At 35.5% G+C, this 20,475-nt stretch overlaps 2 protein-coding genes across 5 annotated transcripts; one reads left to right on the top strand and one right to left on the bottom strand.

The window, feature by feature from the left end:
• Window positions 1-575: 575 nt before the first annotated feature.
• Window positions 576-13,158, top strand: LOC130806671 (glutamate synthase [NADH], amyloplastic). Of its 4 annotated transcripts, XM_057671833.1 has the most exons (23): window positions 1,802-2,015; window positions 2,173-2,543; window positions 2,680-2,799; window positions 3,211-3,324; window positions 3,919-4,071; window positions 4,365-4,465; window positions 4,568-4,664; window positions 5,101-5,210; window positions 5,442-5,545; window positions 5,707-5,886; window positions 5,956-6,299; window positions 6,395-6,465; window positions 6,551-7,020; window positions 7,117-7,986; window positions 8,113-8,267; window positions 8,552-8,713; window positions 8,802-10,397; window positions 10,485-10,703; window positions 10,815-11,083; window positions 11,184-11,489; window positions 11,587-11,854; window positions 12,064-12,321; window positions 12,573-13,158. In XM_057671833.1, the coding sequence occupies exons 2-23, from the start codon at window positions 2,247-2,249 to the stop codon at window positions 12,846-12,848; spliced, it is 6,540 nt and encodes a 2,179-aa protein (XP_057527816.1). In that variant the 5' UTR covers window positions 1,802-2,015; window positions 2,173-2,246; the 3' UTR covers window positions 12,849-13,158. The 4 variants fall into 4 exon arrangements, with proteins under 4 accessions (XP_057527815.1, XP_057527816.1, XP_057527819.1 ...); XM_057671832.1 differs by having other exon boundaries at window positions 576-2,543; XM_057671836.1 differs by lacking the exons at window positions 1,802-2,015; window positions 2,173-2,543; window positions 2,680-2,799; ... (2 more) ...; window positions 4,365-4,465; window positions 4,568-4,664 and adding an exon at window positions 4,729-4,867.
• Window positions 13,159-13,837: 679 nt separating this feature from the next.
• Window positions 13,838-16,683, bottom strand: LOC130806672 (uncharacterized). The gene is made up of 3 exons (XM_057671837.1): window positions 16,509-16,683; window positions 14,093-14,253; window positions 13,838-14,021 (listed from the first exon to the last, which is right to left on the bottom strand). The coding sequence occupies exons 1-3, from the start codon at window positions 16,576-16,578 to the stop codon at window positions 14,004-14,006; spliced, it is 249 nt and encodes an 82-aa protein (XP_057527820.1). The 5' UTR covers window positions 16,579-16,683; the 3' UTR covers window positions 13,838-14,003.
• Between the last annotated feature and the right edge of the window lie 3,792 nt (window positions 16,684-20,475).

Genomic DNA, 20,475 nt, shown 5'->3' with positions numbered 1-20,475 from the left:
CTTGCAACTTTTGTACTTTACTAATGTTCTTCGTCAACTCTTATAATTGTATATATTACGACTAATTTATAATAAAATCACACAATAAATTGTTAAAAAAATAAAGATAAAACTACGCTTTGGATAGTTGTGAACATTTACATGGAGGCGGCATGGTTCGGTTCAGAACCAAATTCCAAAGCAAGTGGCGGCGCAAAATGTTGTGTTTATCTCTCTCAAGTCTCAACTGAATTACAACTATAAAACCCTTCCACAATGGTCAGTCACACAGTACCACTATATTAAAAAAAAAACTTTTTACAAAAAAAAAAATTATTTAAAAGTACTCTTACTTTTCCCTATTCCCTTTACAAATTTTTTATTAAGACCGTTTTATTGTGAGACCGCTTAATATGGATTGAATGCAATATTTATTAAAAAATTTTAATATAGTTTTTCATTTGCTTAATTAATTTTCTTAAAAAATACTCCTATCGTTTCTTTTCAAACGTCTTATTTTCTTTTTACACATTTGCCAATGCACTAATTTAATTTTTAATATCCTCTAATTGTAAATAATTAAAAATTATAAAATATAAATATTAATAAACCTTATGTTGAGATAAATCAAATAAAATTTTATTTGACTATGTTTTAATTTATAAATTAATAATAAATCATAAATCAAGATGTTATTCTTTCTTTACATTTGGGAAATGGGAAGAATCAAGGAGTGTACTGATTAATGATAATGTTTTATTGATAGTCACTATTATTTTGAATAAATGAGAGTACTTTTTTCTTCTTAAATTTATTTTTATTTGTCGTTTTATGCCTTATTTCTCTTTTAAGAGAAAAGAGTGGTGAGGTAAGAAAGGGTATTGTTAATATGAAAGAGAATCAAATAGCTTTTTTTAATTAAAAATGTAAATATACAATGATTTTTTAGTATACTTTTTATGTTTTAAAATATTTGTAATGATTTTTCACGCAATTAAATATACTAATTTTTAATATTTATAATTATATTATTAAAAATTATAAAAAATTTATATTTATGAATTTATATTAAAGTAATTGAAACAGAGAAAATATTAGAAAATTAAATTATTTTTGTTCATATAAATATTCCAGAGAACAATGCAAATAATTTTCTTTTTTGAAGAAATAAGAACGGAAAGTAAGATAAAGATTAGGACAATAAAATGACACTTATGCCCTCTCAGCCAATCCCCATCTCTTAGCGGCTGTCGCGTGCCGCATAAGGTCATTTCTCCACGTGGCTACATCACCCTATTTCTTTTTGTCACGTCTCTTGTGTTACCCACTCCCTACCCTAGTCCCCACCTCTATTTATTTGTTTTTTTAATTTTTAATTATCCACTTATTTTTTATTTTACTTTTGCAAAATTTTCAGAATTTTAAATTTTAATATCTTTATATATATATTATAAAAAATTATAAAGAATATACAATAAAAAAGCATATATTAATAGTAATTTTTCTTCTTTAAGTAGTACTTAGTAAAAATAAGAGTTTATAAATGAATACTTAATAATTTTAGTAATTTTTTTGTAAAACTCTATTTTAATTTTTTTTTAAAAAATTATGTTACTTAAATTATTTTAGTAAAAATATAAATTAAGAATTAAATTAGTCAAAAAATTGGTATAAATATTTTATGTAAAGTAAAATTAAATTTTGGTGACAAGGAATGATGTAATAATCTTACCCTAATTTATAGTAATTGAATAAATTTTCTCCTTATTAGGCTATTAGTAATAAAAAATTAAATCATAACCACACTCCATTCCCCCTTTTATAAAAGAAACCCCAAACCCCTCTTACCCAAATGCTTTCACCTTATTCTTCATCGACTTCTCTCTCTAGTTTCTACATAATTTCTCTCTCATCTTCGGGAAAAATCCGCCATTGTTAAGGAGATTTGCTTTGTTTCTCTCTCCTTAATCGGTGTTGTTTTGCCGCTTAAATCGTCGACAATTTGGACTAATCCTGTGCGGAAAAACGCAACAATAGTAATATATTGAATATCCTTGTTATTATTAATATCATTGTTATAATAATCAATTAATCTGATTAACACAATTAAATCAAAACTCGATCTGAAAAACACCTGCAAAAAAGTTTGATAAATTTATTGTGTAAGATTGGTCGATATGTCGGTGGCAGCAGGTGTAGGTTCGGTTTTACAACTCCGAAGCAAGGTAGATTCAAGAAGCTTCTCAAAGCAGCAGAATAATGGAGGAATGTTGGTGGTTGCACCTCAGTTTTGCAGGTTCGGGAAGAGAAGTTCCCGAAGCTATGCGGTTCGGAGATCCGAAGCCAAGATTTGTGAAAGCAAATTCTTTGGAAATAGGCTAAGATCTGATAGATTACACCAATTAAATGTTAGGAGTCCGAACCATACGTTGAGGTTTGGTATTCGATCTGCATTATCTCAGGTTCCGGAGCAACCTCTAGGGTTGTATGACCCAAAGAATGACAAGGATTCTTGTGGTGTTGGTTTTGTCTCTGAACTTTCCGGTGAAAGCAGCCGTAAAACGGTTCGATTATTTACTTTCATTTTTTTTTAGGGTCTTTCATGATTGCAAATCAATATCTGTTATTAGGTTTGACTTTTAGCGCAAATTATTTTATATTGTATGGTTCTTTTGATTTTTTTTTAATGGATGAATGAAGGTGACGGATGCAGTAGAAATGTTAGTAAGGATGTCTCACAGAGGAGCGTGTGGATGTGAAACCAATACTGGTGATGGTGCTGGTATTCTTGTTGGTCTTCCTCATGATTTCTTTGTAGAGGTTTGTTATATTAATTTTTTCTTTTTTAAACTTCAAAATAATTGTTAAACACAAATTCCAGCCTTTTCTGTGTATTATACAGTTAGCGGCTATATAAGTTGGGTTTTATCTACAAATCATGCGTTAATTGGTGTAATGTGTTTCCGTCATCTTTTGCTAGTTACTCCTGTTATTATAAATTTGAAATTCATGGTCCTTAATTTAATTTGCAACGAATCCTTTTAAGTACTTGCTATTTTAAAACTTGCATAATTTTTTGATGGGAATATACATAGATTAAATAATTTTTTTCTCATAAAATACAAAAAGGGTGGCATGTCACATGAATGGATATTTGTTGCTCCTATGTTTTCTATGGACATGATTGTTTTGTTGGTTTTCATTATATAAAACTAGGTTTGATTGATTCAGGTGACGAAGGATCTCGGTTTCGAGTTGCCACCACCTGGACAATATGCAGTTGGGATGTTTTTCTTGCCCACCTCTGAGAGCAGAAGGGATGAAAGCAAAAATGTGTTTACTAAGGTAATTTTGTTGCTATGAAATTAATCGGGTTTCATAATTTGAGCTATTGTAGTAGTTATTCCTTATGATTTTTTAGCTTTCGGTTGAAAGGAAATTTCACGTGATTGTTATCTTGTAATGTAACATCATGTTGTTCCTGTTTTTGTGGGTTTTATCAACTTTTTCCAGTTTTCACCATCATTGTTGTTTTGAGCAGAATTCAAACCATTCTAATTATTGTCGACTTTTCGGTTGAATATATTGTAAAGATCATGGGGTCAATTTGTTTGTCTAGATGTATTAGATATAAAAAAAAATCATGATCTCATCACATTCCACAAGCACATGTATTGAATATTTGGAACTTGGTTTTGGACAAAAGTAATGTAGTTTTTTGATCAAATTTTTGAGTTGGACGCATTTTTTTATACTTGTACATGAACTCATGAATGATGGATCGAGGATTTTGGGAGGATGGTCACTTGACTTAATTTTTTCGGTATAACGTGAATTGGTCATGGGCACTTGACACTTCTTTTTGTTTATGCAGTTTGTTTTAAATTCTTGCTAAACAGATAAAGAAATATGTTTACTGAATGATCTGATGTCTTTTAGGTGGCTGAGTCACTTGGGCATACTGTCCTTGGATGGCGTTCTGTCCCAACTGACAATTCCGGACTGGGAAAGTCTGCTTTGTTGACTGAACCAGTGGTTGAACAGGTGTTTCTTACCCCAACTCCTCGATCGAAAGCGGACTTTGAGCAGCAGGTATATTTGTTTTTCCTGGTATTTTCATCTACTGACTGTTGCTTCTCTAATAGACTTGAGTATGCTAGAACTCATGATGGTTATACAACTAGATTTATGAATTTCAAGATCAGTATTTTCTGTATCGATGTAGGAATTGAGTCTATCAGGTAGATAAGATTGTAATTGAGTCTATCAGGTAGATAAGATTGTGATTTCCTAGATCATTGAGAAGTTTTGAGTTATACTTCTGTTCTCTAATTTAATGTCCACCCCTCCAACAACTGTTACATTTTGTTTGTTATTTGTGACAGATGTACATACTTAGGAGAGTTGCTATGGTAGCGATTCGAGCAGCTTTAAATCTTCAGCATGGTGGCGTTAGGGACTTCTACATATGTTCTCTGTCATCTAGGTTTGCATCTGACTTTGTAGTTGTATCATTTATGGCACCATCTGCTATGTGCTTGCAACTTGATGTTGAATGAGACTATGATTTGATGTGCAAATATTGCAGGACTATTGTGTACAAAGGTCAGTTGAAGCCTTCTCAACTGAAGGAGTACTATTATTGGGACCTTGGCAATGAAAGGTTTACGAGCTACATGGCCCTGGTAAATATATTTTCTATTCACTTCCTTCTTTGTCTGCTAACTTATATTTTAACAACCAGAAGCAAGGAAACTCCGGGTAACTGACGAGGTGAAAGGTTGAGGAATGACTTCTGAGGCATTGAAGTACGAATGATCTCTTAAGTTCTTCCACTCCTTGATCACTTTTGTATTTGGATGCTGGATTGGATGCATTGGGTGTGTTGGTAAGGAACTCATTAAATCATCTTTGCAGAACTTGGTGCTGTACCCTCTATGATGTTCTTGAGGAGAGATGGAAGAGTGTGTTGAGGTAGTTTAGGGAGAATTCTCGCACTGTAAACCTAACGACGGTCCATTTTTAATACAAAATTGAATTTTAATGGTTTTTAAAGAGTGTTCAAAAGTTAGGTATGGGTAATTTCTTCGACTATAATTTGTGGGCTTTCATTTTTTTCAGGTGCACTCTCGATTCTCCACCAACACATTTCCCAGTTGGGATCGTGCTCAGCCGATGCGTGTGTTGGGTCATAATGGGGAGATTAACACTCTTCGTGGCAATGTAAATTGGTAAGTCAACCGACTCAGGGTTTTCTAATACATCCAATTTGGGTGTTTATTTAACTCAAGGCTTGCTCATACAACCACATATTCCTAATCCTTGAAAATATTTCAGTGGATTATTAACTAAACTACTAACGTACTAGCTCCTTAACACTTGGGGTAAGTTTTCTATTTAGTAGTATTAGAGAAGAATCCTTTCAGAGTTTTGACATTTTGTTTCAAAATATATTTTCCCAGGATGCGTGCGCGTGAAGGTCTTCTTAAGTGCAAGGAACTTGGTCTTTCAAAAAATGAAATGAAAAAGCTCTTGCCAATTGTGGATGCCAGTTCTTCTGATTCAGGTGAGCACTCAATACTTAGTCATCTTCTTTGCTTAGTTGACGTGACGTTTATTGCTTCTAGTACTTGAGGGGTTTAGAAGAGAAACTGTATCTATAAATATGGCTTAAATGAAGCCAAGGTCATTAGCTGAATATTAATTTTAACTGCTTTATTTTTATAGGAGCTTTTGATGGTGTTCTTGAGCTCTTGGTTCGTGCTGGTAAGACTATTCCTGAAGCTGTCATGATGATGATTCCCGAAGCATGGCAGAATGACAAGAATATGGATCCAGAACGGAAGGCCTTTTACGAGTACTTGTCAGCCCTAATGGAACCATGGGATGGTCCAGCTCTTATAACATGTAAAAACTTATTTTCTCTAATATTCTATAATTCGAGCTAGCTGCCTTGCTAACAGGAGTTCCTTGCAGTCACTGATGGCCGATATCTTGGAGCAACATTGGATCGGAATGGTTTGCGCCCTGGGCGTTTCTACATTACTCACAGTGGACGAGTTATAATGGCAAGTGAGGTTGGAGTTGTCGACATTCCACCAGAAGACATATCCAAGAAAGGACGCCTCAATCCTGGGATGATGCTTTTGGTTGATTTTGAGAAGCACATTGTTGTGGATGATGATGCCTTAAAAAAGCAGTATTCACGTGCTCGGCCATTTGGTGAGTGGCTGAAAAGACAGAAGTTAGTCTTGAAGGACATAGTTGAGTCTGTGGCTGACACAGAAAGGGTGCCCCCAGCTATTTCTGGAACAGTACCTGTAAGAATAGTGATCAGTTATTAATGTTTGTTTCGTCAAAAATCTCGTTATATTGTAATGATGATCTGATGGGGTTTTCTATCTGTGTATTATAGGTATCTAGTCAGGATGAAGATATGGAGAACATGGGCATTTACGGTCTGCTGGCACCACTGAAGGCTTTTGGGTAAGTGGCTAAACTCACCCCACTTGGCACATATATTTGATAATTTTACAGCAAGAGATAACATAATGGTGATATTTTTCTATAGGTATTCTGTTGAAGCCTTGGAAATGTTGTTGATTCCCATGGCAAAAGACGCCACTGAAGCTCTTGGTTCCATGGGAAATGATACTCCCTTGGCTGTGATGTCAAACATAGAGAAACTCACTTTCCAGTACTTCAAGCAGATGTTTGCTCAAGTCACAAACCCACCCATTGATCCTATCAGGGAGAAGATTGTGACATCAATGGAGTGCATGATTGGTCCTGAAGGTGATCTAACAGAAGTGACTGAGGAGCAGTGCCATCGATTATCATTGAAGGGGCCTCTTTTATCTATTGAAGAAATGGAAGCTGTTAAAAAAATGGACTACAGAGGATGGCGTAGTAAGGTTATTGACATCACTTATCCCAAGAACCTTGGTAGAAAAGGTTTGGAGCAGACGTTGGACAGGATCTGTGCTGAAGCAAGGGATGCCATAAAGGATGAATATACAGTCTTGGTGCTTTCTGACAGAGGTATAGCTAATATCTCAGTTTCTTGGTCAAATGACCAAAAGCTCTGCTAGTAAGGTGATGTTGTATGACTAACACTCTTTTCTCCCTTTTTTGTAGCTTTTTCACCTAGTAGGGTTGCAGTTAGTTCTCTGTTGGCTGTTGGTGCTGTTCACCAGCATTTAGTTAAGACACTTGAGCGTACTCGTGTTGGCCTGATTATCGAATCCGCAGAGCCACGTGAAGTGCATCACTTCTGTACTCTTGTTGGTTATGGAGTAGATGCCATTTGTCCTTATTTAGCGATTGAAGCCACATGGAGGCTACAAGTAGATGGAAAGATCCCACCTAAATCGACGGGCGAGTTTCACTCAAAGGAGGAGCTTGTCAAGCGATACTTTAAAGCAAGCAACTATGGGATGATGAAAGTTCTTGCAAAAATGGGAATATCAACCTTGGCATCATACAAGGGAGCTCAGATCTTTGAAGCTGTGGGTCTCTCTTCAGAAGTAATAGAGAGATGTTTTACTGGAACTGCTAGCAGAGTTGAAGGTGCAACCTTTGAAATACTGGCCTCAGATGCACTTAAACTTCATGAGATGGCATTTCCTAAGCGGGCTCTTCCAGCTGGAAGTGCAGAATCAGTGGCACTACCTAATCCAGGGGATTACCACTGGAGAAAAGGGGGTGAACTTCACCTGAATGATCCTCTTGCAATAGCCAAGTTGCAGGAGGCTGCAAAATCCAATAGTGTCGGAGCTTACAAAGAATATTCCAATCGGATAAATGAGTTGAATAAATCAAGCAATCTTAGAGGGCTTTTGAAGTTCAAAGATGCTAATGAAAAAGTTTCATTGGATGAGGTAGAGCCTGCTAGTGAGATTGTGAAACGGTTTTGCACTGGGGCCATGAGTTATGGATCTATATCTCTAGAGGCCCACACTACTCTGGCTATGGCTATGAACAAGTTGGGAGGAAAATCTAATACAGGTGTGTGTCTTGATTTTAATTTGTAATATTTCTCTAAATGTATTTGCTATCTAGTGCTATTTTGTAATCTGTGTAATGTAGGAGTTTTTCTTACCGTATTGTTCTCTTCTTTGTAAACTTGTCTAGGTGAGGGAGGTGAGAACCCGTCACGTCTCGAGCCTCTTCCAGATGGTTCAATGAATCCTAAGCGCAGTGCCATTAAGCAAGTGGCAAGTGGAAGATTTGGTGTTTCGAGTTATTATTTGACCAATGCTGATGAACTTCAAATAAAGATGGCTCAGGTATGGATTGGTTTTAGGATTTGAAGTACTCAACGTAAATTGTGAATTCTTGGAACTAAATCTATAGATCAATAAAACCCTTGCATTCTTTAGGAATGGAGGTTTCCACTTGTTTATGAATTTATGTTTATGGACAGATGATGCTGTTTCTGCAAAGCCACCCATGGGTGTCTTTGCATCTTTAACTTGTACGTACATGTTAAATGTGGTGAGAATAACTTTAATGCCGATTTTGCTTGCTTAGTATTGATCTCTCTTGCTAATTTTTATGGAATTTGCTTCAGGGTGCTAAGCCTGGGGAAGGAGGTGAACTCCCCGGTCACAAGGTGATTGGAGATATTGCTGTCACGAGGAATTCTACAGCTGGTGTTGGACTTATAAGCCCTCCTCCCCATCATGACATTTATTCGATTGAGGATCTTGCTCAACTGATTCATGATTTGAAGGTGTGCTTGAGGTTACATTGACATTTTTTGTGCTTGTTTACTTGTGTTCTAATCATTCAGATTTTCTGACTTGTCCTTCCTGTGTTAGAATGCCAATCCATCAGCTCGAGTGAGTGTTAAACTTGTGTCTGAAGCTGGTGTTGGAGTGATTGCTGCTGGAGTCGTGAAAGGACATGCAGACCATGTTTTGATCTCTGGACATGATGGAGGTACTGGAGCTTCTAGATGGACTGGCATAAAGAATGCAGGGCTTCCTTGGGAGCTTGGACTAGCTGAGACGCATCAAACTCTAGTTGCAAATGATCTTCGTGGCCGTACAGTTCTTCAAACTGATGGACAACTGAAAACAGGAAGGGATGTGGCCATTGCAGCTCTTCTTGGAGCTGAAGAGTTTGGTTTTAGCACAGCTCCCCTCATAACTCTAGGTTGCATAATGATGAGGAAGTGCCACAAGAACACTTGCCCAGTAGGCATTGCTACACAGGACCCTGTTCTTCGAGCTAAGTTTGCTGGTGAGCCTGAGCACGTTATCAATTTCTTCTTCATGCTAGCGGAAGAGGTCAGGGAGATAATGTCTCAGCTTGGATTTAGGAAGCTTGATGAGATGGTAGGGCGTTCAGATATGCTAGAAGTTGATGAAGAAGTTACTAGGAGCAATGAGAAGCTAAAGAACATAGATCTTTCTCTTTTGCTTAGACCAGCTGCGACAATCCGTCCAGGCGCTGCCCAGCGTTGTGTCCAGAAACAAGATCATGGCTTGGACATGGCTTTGGACAAAGAATTGATTGAACGTTCTAAAGCTGCCCTCGATAAAGCCCTCCGTGTTTATATTGAAACCCCAATCCGAAATGTAAATCGTGCAGTTGGAACAATGCTTAGTCATGAGGTGACAAAACGATACCACTTGCAAGGACTACCCACAGATACCATCCACATTAAATTTCACGGTAGTGCTGGCCAGAGCCTTGGAGCTTTCCTTTGCCCTGGTATTACTTTGGAGCTTGAAGGTGACAGCAATGACTATGTTGGAAAAGGGTTGTCCGGTGGCAAGATTGTTGTATACCCTCCAAGGAGTAGTGGTTTTGATCCCAAAGAGAACATTGTAATTGGCAATGTAGCTCTTTATGGAGCAACTTGTGGAGAAGCATACTTCAATGGCATGGCAGCAGAAAGATTTTGTGTTCGTAATTCAGGGGCCAAGGCCGTTGTGGAAGGTGTTGGAGATCATGGTTGTGAGTATATGACTGGTGGAACTGTAGTGGTACTGGGAAAGACCGGTAGAAACTTTGCTGCTGGTATGAGTGGTGGTATAGCATATGTTCTTGATGTGGATGGGAAATTCTATTCACGATGCAATCCTGAACTAGTAGATCTTGATAAAGTCGAGGAGGAAGAGGATATAACAACTCTAAGAATGATGATTCAGCAACATCAACGCCATACAAACAGCAAACTAGCTCAAGAAGTACTTGCAAATTTTGAACATATGTTGCCCAAGTTTATTAAGGTCTTCCCTAGAGATTATAAGCGGGTGCTTGCTAGCATGAAAACTGATGGTTCATCCCAGGAGGCTGGAGGTAAAGTGGCCGATGAGGAAAAAGATGAAATTGAGGTTACTGAAAAAGATGCATTTGAAGAACTAAAAAAGATGGCAGCTTCTGCTTTAATGGATGAAGCAAATGAGGTATATAATGTATTTACATGTGAAATTTATTTTGATAGGTTTCATGGTCTTATACTCATATGAAGGCTGACGTTTATGATCATGCAGAAAGAAGAGATGGTACAAGAGTACAAGCGTCCTTCCCGTGTTCCTGATGCTCAAAAACATCGTGGTTTTGTTGCATATGAGCGTGAAGGGATTCAGTATCGTGATCCCAATGAAAGGATGAAGGACTGGAAGGAGGTTATGGATGAAACAAGACCTGCTCCCTTGTTGAAGACACAATCTGCTCGGTGCATGGATTGTGGTACGCCATTTTGCCATCAGGTAAATTAGATTGTTACTTTTATAAGTATGCACATTACTTGTCCATTTGTGAGTCTTGGTAGTCTTGTGAGAATTTTGAATAACCTTTCTTTGTTTTCTTTGAATCTGCAGGAAAATTCAGGATGCCCACTTGGGAACAAAATTCCTGAGTTCAATGAATTAGTTTATCAGAATAGGTGGCGTGAAGCTCTAGATCGCCTTTTAGAAACAAATAATTTCCCCGAGTTTACTGGTAGAGTTTGTCCAGCTCCTTGTGAGGGTTCTTGTGTTCTTGGCATCATTGAGAATCCTGTGTCGATCAAAACCATTGAATGTGCTATCATAGACAAAGGCTTCGAGGAAGGGTGGATGGTACCAAGGCCTCCACAGAAAAGAACAGGGTATATGATAATATTTATTTGCCAAGAATTGACTATATTTCTTTTTTGAAAATATGTAGCAAGATTTGAAGTTTGATGGTTTCCAAATTCATTATATCAGGAAAAGAGTGGCAATTGTTGGAAGTGGACCTTCTGGCTTGGCTGCTGCAGATCAATTGAACAAAATGGGTCATCATGTAACTGTTTATGAACGCGCTGATAGAATCGGAGGGCTTATGATGTATGGAGTGCCCAACATGAAGACTGACAAGGTGGATATAGTTCAGCGACGGGTAAATCTTATGACCGAGGAAGGTGTGACTTTTGTTGTTAATGCAAATGTTGGTGGGGATCCGTTGTACTCTCTTGATCGGCTAAAGGAGGAAAATGATGCCATTTTGTTAGCTGTTGGTGCTACTAAGCCAAGGTAAAATGATTAGAAAATATGTTTTCATGCCATGTTATAAAATTTTTTGTGTGGTCATGCATAAGAATAAGTGTAACATCTTTTTTGGCTGTTGCAGGGACCTTCCTATTGAAGGACGGGATTTGGCAGGAATCCATTTTGCTATGGAGTTCTTACATGCGAATACAAAAAGTTTGCTCGACAGTAATCTTCAAGATGGTAAATATATTTCAGCTGAAGGCAAGAAGGTTGTGGTCATTGGTGGTGGTGACACTGGCACAGACTGCATTGGTACATCTATTCGACATGGCTGTACTAGCGTTGTTAACTTGGAACTTCTTCCCCAGCCACCAAATACAAGAGCTCCTGGCAACCCTTGGCCACAGGTGAACTTTTCCTTCAATTTGTCAAACTTATCAGAATTTAAATGAGATTTTTAAGAATGAAGCATGCTTCTGAAGCTTAAAAGCTTTCTCTAGAATTGTTTTAGATGTATTTACTTTCTGGTATGCATTCCTTTTCCCCCCTCTCCCTGTAGAAACATAGGTGATTTGAGTGTTTGACACACTAATCTGTGTGCATTCTTTGTTTGCAGTGGCCACGTATCTTCAGGGTGGACTACGGACACCAAGAAGCTGCCACCAAGTTTGGGAAAGACCCAAGAACTTATGAGGTTCTGACTAAACGTTTTATTGGTGATGAGAACGGTAAGGTAAAACGTCTTGAATTGGTACGTGTTAAGTGGGAGAAGGATGCTAGTGGGAAGTTCCAGTTCAAGGAAGTTGAAGGATCAGAAGAGTACATTGAGGCAGATTTGGTACTCTTAGCTATGGGATTCCTTGGCCCCGAAGCGGTTAGTATTTTGAAATCATTTTTTTTATGAGGGATTGCTTTTGAAAATTATCATCTCTCAAGAAATCTTAGTGATCAAATGAAAGATCATATATTTAATTTTTTTTCTTGAGGCGTTTGGTGGAGTTTGAAAACCTATGCATACAAAGCTGGACCATTTATTTTCTGTAACATCAATAAATTATTTTCATTCTTTAAACATAACTGGGAAAATGTAGTTGCTTACTAGTCTGGTGCTGTTTGTTCGTGCAGACTGCAGCTGATAAATTGGGTGTGGAGAAAGACAACCGTTCAAACTTCAAGGCTGACTACGGTCAATTCTCCACTAATGTAGATGGTGTATTCGCTGCTGGGGATTGTAGGCGTGGCCAGTCCTTGGTGGTATGGGCTATATCTGAAGGCAGACAAGCTGCTGCACAGGTTGACAGTTACCTAATGAAAGAAGAAAAGGAGGCTGCTGTTGGCTCCTCGGAAGAAGCTATTGGAAAAAGGCAAAAGGAGAGCGTGAAGCGTACAGTAATGAAATAGATGGCACATCTTCCTTTCGACTGATTCTTTTTTCTATGCCAGGAAGAGCTGGCAGAGATATGAAGACTATCACAGATTGCTTGTTCTTAGTAGATGTAAGAGATTGTAGAAGAGTTCGTATGAGGACCACCAAGTTTCTTGTGGTTAGCAATAACGTAGAGACGAATGTGGTGGTAGTATCTATTTTTGTTTACCACATTTGTTCATATGGTCTGTTCATTACCCCTAAAGGTTGTCTAGGGTAGTGGGGCCCAGATAGAACAGTGTACAGTATTGTTTGAAAACTAAATGTGAGATTTAGGCTATCCAACTCCGCAGATTGCTAGTGATGCCAGATGGGTTTTGGAGTTGACACACAAATGTAAGGTATTTTGTCATTTGTCAACATTGAATGTTAAATGTTTTAATGGTTAAATTCTGTGGATATAATTTGCCTGGTTTTTGTGATCTTAGTTTTCTGCTTTTCAAGCCACAACTTTATGATGTGTTTGTTCGGTTAAGTAATTGGAGAGAAAAGGGCCTAATGAAAGTGATGTTGCAATTATATATGGCGTGAGTGCCTGATCGGTGAAGGTTGCTTGCATAGTCTCAAACTCATGGCCTTGACCCGAATGAGCAGCTGGCCTGGCCTTGACCCTGGTGAGTGGCAGCACTATCGACTTAAAAACGGATTGTACCAAAATCAAATTTCCGTGGCCTTGACTTGGGTTTGGGCCATTCCTCCACTTTGGTAGCCACTAATTTTGTTCTTCAGTTTAAGGTAGAATGAGATAGCATTTAAAAATGTATGGATGAGAATCAAATAGGAAGTTTGAGGTTGTTTCATGCATAGAGAGTATTATCTATGTAGCGAGTTGCAGTGTATAAGTTCAGGTTTGTATTCTCACAAGAAGCAGGGGATAAAGCATCACTGCATCAGAAATCATTTATTTTGACACATAATTTTCGAAATCATTTATTTTGACGCATAATTTTCAGTTCCTTTAACATGACCCAAAAGAAGAATTCCACACTAAAACCATCAAAATGTAGTTTACAATTTCATAAACAGCAATATTCATTACATCAGATTATACAGTTCTTCAGATGATTGCCTAATTTTCAAATCTTAGAAACCATTATTTTTTTTACAAACTATTCAAACTGATTTTGTATTTAGATGCAGCCACCCAACTGCAACAACAAAAGAAACAAGTTAATCGTTGAAAAAAACATAAACTAGATAAGGATGATGTTATATTTACCAAGATTGCTTCCATCTCTTTATCTGAAACCAGAGTGCGTTTAGGCTGAAGTGAAGCTTTACCGCCAACTCCTAAGGAGCTCGGTGATGCAGGAACATCAGATTTCGATGTTGTGAGTTTGCGACTGTTTGTAGTTATCGTCGAAGTTTGGGACTGGGTACCTATGCCAGAAATCAGGTAACATTATAAAGCTTTCCGAAAGGAGAAAGCACACATGTAGATCAGGCAGAAGCAGTACAGAGACTGCTGAGAGTTCACAAATTAAGATCCATATTACCAACTTTATGGGTTCATCCTAGAGCAACAGACTTTCCCAAGTCCCTGTAATCTGTAAAACATGCTTTCGGGTTCTGGTCATTTGACAAATCATAGTAAGCGAGGCAAGTAGCTCGGCCACAATACAAACTTGCAAAAGCAATGTGAAACAAGGCAAAATCTAGGCTCAGGTCCATAGTGTAAATTCGGTAACGGTTGTGATCGTGATAACGAAAAGCTGATGTGGTATCGGGAGTGATGCGGTTATCATATTGTCTAAATATCTGTCGAAACCATAAGATATCCCTTAATGCGGCCCAAAACGCGTAATTTTTTACACCTTTACAACGCGGCCGATGCGATGCGGCCTTATTTTTATTCTAAGCTCGGGTCATCTGATTAAAAACACTAATATTGTGTAACATTTACATAGAAATATGACGGCCACATCAATTCTGTTTACATATACAGACAAATATTCGTTCCACCCTATAATAATTGGTGCCACTGATCAATTCCAATAAAACAACATCTACATCTGAGTTCATTGAACTATAGCATGAATGTAACTAATTAGCTTAGAAGGCACTAAAAACAACCCAATTACAATATAGTTGAACTGCTCTACAGTCTAGATGCAATGATAATTACATTATCATCTGAATATCTCATAGAAGTAGGAATATGTTGCAATTGACATACACTATAGCCTATAGCGTATTTGTGAGATAACCAATTCAACTAATGTAATTTATACTTAAAAATATGTTGTACTTTTATACTTTATGCTTAGATACTTGGGAATTTTGGTCCGAACTGATTCAGGTGATGATCTAGATTATTTGATTAAAAATTATTTATATTTGATCGTAACATATAACATAAAAGAATGATATTTGAGCTGTTTTAGCTCGATATTCTGCCCACTCTAAATTACTATCCTAGATTCACCAATATGCTAAAATAAATAAAATGAGAAGCACATGCAAATCAAAAAAGCTAAGGCTAGATAGGGAAGTTATTTCAATATTACCGACCAATAAGGCAAAAACTTTCTCATGAAAATTGTCTTATTTGGCAATATATTGGAAAATAAAAAAGTGGGTAAAATAATACTACACTTAAAAAGTGGGTAATGGGCCTCATGGCTAAATATAGCAATTATGTAAATTTAATAGGATAAACTAAAATAAGTAACACAAAAACTTAAATGAGACGGACTCATTATGAGACCGTTAATTTGGGCCGACTCAATTCGCGCGTGTAGTAATATTTTAATTTTCTGGGCATTTATCAATTTTGATCCTAAAGGTATCAATTTTAAAAATTGATACCTTTGAGGTCAAAATTAATAACTTTAAGATCAAAATTGAAAAATGCACGAAAAATGAAAAAAATGCCCAACTTGTTACATGCGCGAATTGGGTCGACCCACATTGACGATTTCGCTATAAGGCGATCTCGTCCAAGACCAGCTGATAACAAAAGTAACACAAATTTAAGGGCATAGTGAATAATTTTCAAGCCGCCATCAAAGAACATGTACACTAAGAAAAGCTAACAGAACTTGATTCCAAATTGTATTTATCTAATCCTAAAATTCTCCATTAAACTAGGGTTTCACTTAAATTTCAACAATGATTAACTATTCAATCAATAATAGTATAGAATATCATAAAGAAGCTTATCAATCAAGCTAATTAAGGTGTACCTTTAACAATCAAATCTTATCTTAGTTAGATTGAATACTGCAAAATTCTAATTTCGATTCTCAACTAATACTCAGACCTATCATAATTTCGATTCTCACTTAAAACTCTCCTTTCCTCTTTCTTCCACGAATCATGTAATAAAAAATACACATTCCAAGTACTCTACACAATCATTCTCATCAGAACTTTAAATAGGAATAACAAGTGGAGATAAACACAACACATATCTAAAAAATCAACAAAAATGAGAAAAAAATCATTTAAAAATTAAAATTTTTTATTGTAAAATAAAAGGGTAAGTTGATATTAATGATTTGAATTTATATATCATCAATAAAGCTAACAAAATGCAAAAATCAGAGAAATTAATTTACATGGGAAAATTTTTTTATAAAAAACAAAAGGTTTTGAGGGGAAATAATAATAAAGATATAGAAAGGTAAGTTTACCAGAAGAAGAAGATGAAAGTGAAGATTTAGGGTGTCTATTAGGAAATTTGATTAGAGGTATCCTCTTCATTTTTCTTGCCTTGTTGAGTTCCCTTTGTCTTTATTTTATCTTTATCTTTTATTTCTTATACTTCTTATATGGTGTTTGGTTGTGGATGAGATGAAGTGGGTAGTTCAGAAAGGGATTGGACTAACTACTAGACTACAAAAACAACAATTATTGGTTTTATCCTACACTTTTTTTATCATATTCAATTAACTTTTAATATGTTTGATTATTAACTATATTAAATAAAGAAAAATTAACATCTAACTTTTTAGTCATTTATAATAAATAATCTCATATTTGAATTATTTTCTTTGTCATATATTTGTCAATAACAATCATATTACTAATAATAGGTAATAATATAGTATGCTGCTAGCAAACTAAGATAAATGTTGAATTATTCACATAAACACAGGATAAATGTTGAAATATTAGAAAATAATTTAAAAGGTAAGATTATTCACAACAAACGAGTAAAAAGTTGGATTATAAATGTCAATTTCTTCTTAAATAAAAAGTTTTAGAATTAATATTATGAATATATATACTCCCTCTTATTTTACCTACTAGTCCCATTTACTTTTTAGCCACTATTAACCTAACACTCTTGATTTGTATTTTATTTGTATTCTATAAGTTAAATCTCTTAGAGTATATAAGGTATCTTAGGGTTTCAACCATCAGCTTAAGCTTTTGATTGAGTTGGTTCTTTGACATGGTACCTCAACCATCAGCTGAAAGTGATGGTTGAGGCCTTAGGATATTGTATATATTCTAACAAAATCATGATGAGTGAAATCTTATTTGATTCGGACAAAAAATCCGATTTTAAATGAACCAAATCATCTAATCCGAAACGATCCAATGACTCTACGAGCACAGAAAGAATGTGGCAAGTGAAAAGCATCGTCAGTCCAGTTCGTTAATCACGATGATGGAGAGACAGGAGACTTAGTGCGTTCTTTAACTTTCCATTTTAAGAAATCCAATTTGTTTAGTTGTGATGTCATTTGGACCTATTATATGTCTTTTTAAGTTTTATTGCAATTTTAGTTAAATTTGTGCTTTATTTTTACTTATTATTTTCAATTTTACTGAAGTTGACAACAATAATTTGAAAAATAGTGCAAATTCAGTAAAATAATAACCGGGAGTTAAAAAGTTATTCAAACTCAATTCTCTAAGTAATATGAGGCTAAATAGTAGAAGTTTGTGTTGAATTTTTAGTTTATTTTTGACTTTTGGTTTGTTGGTTGTATAAAAATGAAACAAAAATATTGGATAAATGGCTTTTCAGTAGGCTTTTAAGCCAAAATAAAAACTGCTTTGATTATCTTTTGTCATTTAGCTTTAGCTTGTTGGTGGTTGGCCTATTTTCCTATAATAAACAGCAAATAATTAATATATTATATTACAGAACATCCCCATAAATAGCAGGTTTATATGACTAGTTAATCTAACACTTTTAACTGGTCAAACAAATCAAAAAAATTAACAACCTATAAAATTAGGCAAAAAAATCATTTTTCATTCTCATTGCACAACCCATTTGCCCCTAGTAAAAGATTTCCAATTGTTTAGGGCTTTTATAAAATCATCCATATAATTAACTGAAGATTGAGACACCTATATCCATAAATAGATATGAAACAAATTCATTGAGACAAATTATTAAAATGCACAAGTTGTAAAAAATAATAGGAGTATTAAGAACAAAATGTTGTTCTACTGCAACACCAATTATATAATCTTGTATCTTTTTGAAAAACCAAAGAATTTTTGGATATCAATTTTTCTACTTGATTGATCGGTTATGTTTTCATCCGCTTAATTCCACACACACTTATAGAAGAAATTTCCAATTTGAAAAATTAGCTACTAAAATATTAGTAGTGATTTAGTCGTTATATTATTAAAACTGTAAATTTGCATGTTGAAAAAAATAACGACCAGACGGTCGCTAACTGATGACTAGTTGGGGAAAAGCTCTGCTGGGTCGCTATATGCGACTAAGAACTTCTTTGTAGCCGTGTGGGAAGCTTTGGCGACAAGATAGGTAACCAATGTTGGTTGTTAGTTGGCGACTAAGTGGGGAAAAATAGAATGAGTCGCTACACGAGACTAAAATGTGATGTAGCTTGCAGCCGTGTGGTTGCCAACCTTGACGACTCAATTTTTCTTTGTCGACAACTTTAATCGTGATTTCATTAGTTATTTGTAGTGATCTTGTGTACTTAATTGATTCTTTTCGTATATTCTACATCGATTTTTTTTTATGATTTGAACTTTTTTGGCTTTTTTTTTAGTTTTTTAATTCAACTATTTTCTTTCATTTTTTTTCTCGAATAATAGCTTAATATTTTTATTTTTTTTTTTAGTTTTTTAATTCAGCTATTCTCTTTCATGGCCTAACATGTTTGTTACCTGGTAAATAATTATGAAATGATGAATACCATTTTTATAAAAGAAAATATAGCAAATTAAACGAAATTTTTTGAAAATAAAATTCATAGGAAACTCAGATAGACGGGGAAATTATCTATTACAAGTAATAATACTACAGTTGAAATGGTAAATACAATTGTACCTACCAATATATTTGGCGATGGATTCTTCTCAAACTTGCCAACTTCTAGACATAATTGATATTCACGAGGAGAGATGGCAACGGGTCGGATCTGGACCGGGTCCAGGTGGACTCGGATCCAGTTCCGTTTTCAAGAACAGGATCCAGATCCGAACCCGGATCTAGGTCTAAAACGGGTCCAGTTTTGATTATTTTTTTTTTTTTAATTTTTAAATATGTTGAGATTGCAATAAAGCGATATTTATAGACTAATGTTAATAATATATATAAAATTGCCTTCAATAACGAAAAATATAATTGCAAGAATATCTTTGGCAATTTTTCTTGAAGTTGGGTAGCTTTGGCTTACCCTTTTATTGCTAGATTTCACTACTGGCTTACCCTTGTCTAGTACCCTCAACATCAATGGAATCAACATACTTATGATCTACTTCTACCAATGCTGATTGATCAAACCCATCTAGGGTTTCAGTTATTGGAATCTCCTTATCCTTCTCATCCATAAAATCACACTATGTAAAGGAAACCCAATTTATTTCAATCACAAAGAAACCCAATTCCATACAAAAATCTTAATCCTACACAAAAATCATAAAAAACCCATAAATTAACAGAAAACCAAAACCTCATCGACATAATTAAACATATAAACATGGTTAAATTCATAACCCATTAATAAAATAAAAACAGAAAGACAACCCACAAACAATTTCTTTAATTAATTCAAGAAGAAAAAGAAATAGTGATGTACCTGCAAAAAGAGAAAGAATTTCTTCATCTCCATTCTTCCCATCTTATATTTAAGAGTCATCTAAATCCTTATGTGAGTTATGTCTTTCTTGCTGTAAAGATTAAAGTAGGAAACATTTGAAGTACTGAAGTGAGGACTTAGGTTACTGAGGGCTGCTGAGTGCTGAGGCAGTGACGGAAGGGAGGGAAAATGAGGGTTTGAGGTATTTTTATTATATATTTTAATATATATTTAATATTTTTTTAAAAAAAACAGGTCCTCCAGATCCGCGGGTCTGGGTCTGGGTATTTTTCTCAGATTCAGATCCGGACCCGTAAATTTAAAACGGATCCGGATCCGAACCGGATCCGTCGGGTCCAAATTTTTTGGACCCAGATTCGTGAAAACGGATACGGTCGGGTCCAATACCCATTGCCATCCCTATTCACGAGCATAAAGATTTTTTTAAGATACTTAAGTCTATTAGAAACTTGATACAGATCAAAGGCGTTATTAAACTTTCTTTTTATATTATTTCTCCCACATAGATAGTAGAGAATATTTATGAAATATACAAAAAGATACAATTAATCTCATTATA

Source organism: Amaranthus tricolor, chromosome 2 (genome assembly GCF_026212465.1).
Source record: "Amaranthus tricolor cultivar Red isolate AtriRed21 chromosome 2, ASM2621246v1, whole genome shotgun sequence".
Classification (NCBI taxonomy): domain Eukaryota; kingdom Viridiplantae; phylum Streptophyta; class Magnoliopsida; order Caryophyllales; family Amaranthaceae; genus Amaranthus; species Amaranthus tricolor.
The sequence above is the reverse complement of the archived record's forward strand: the minus strand, read 5'-3'. Positions and strand labels throughout refer to the sequence as shown.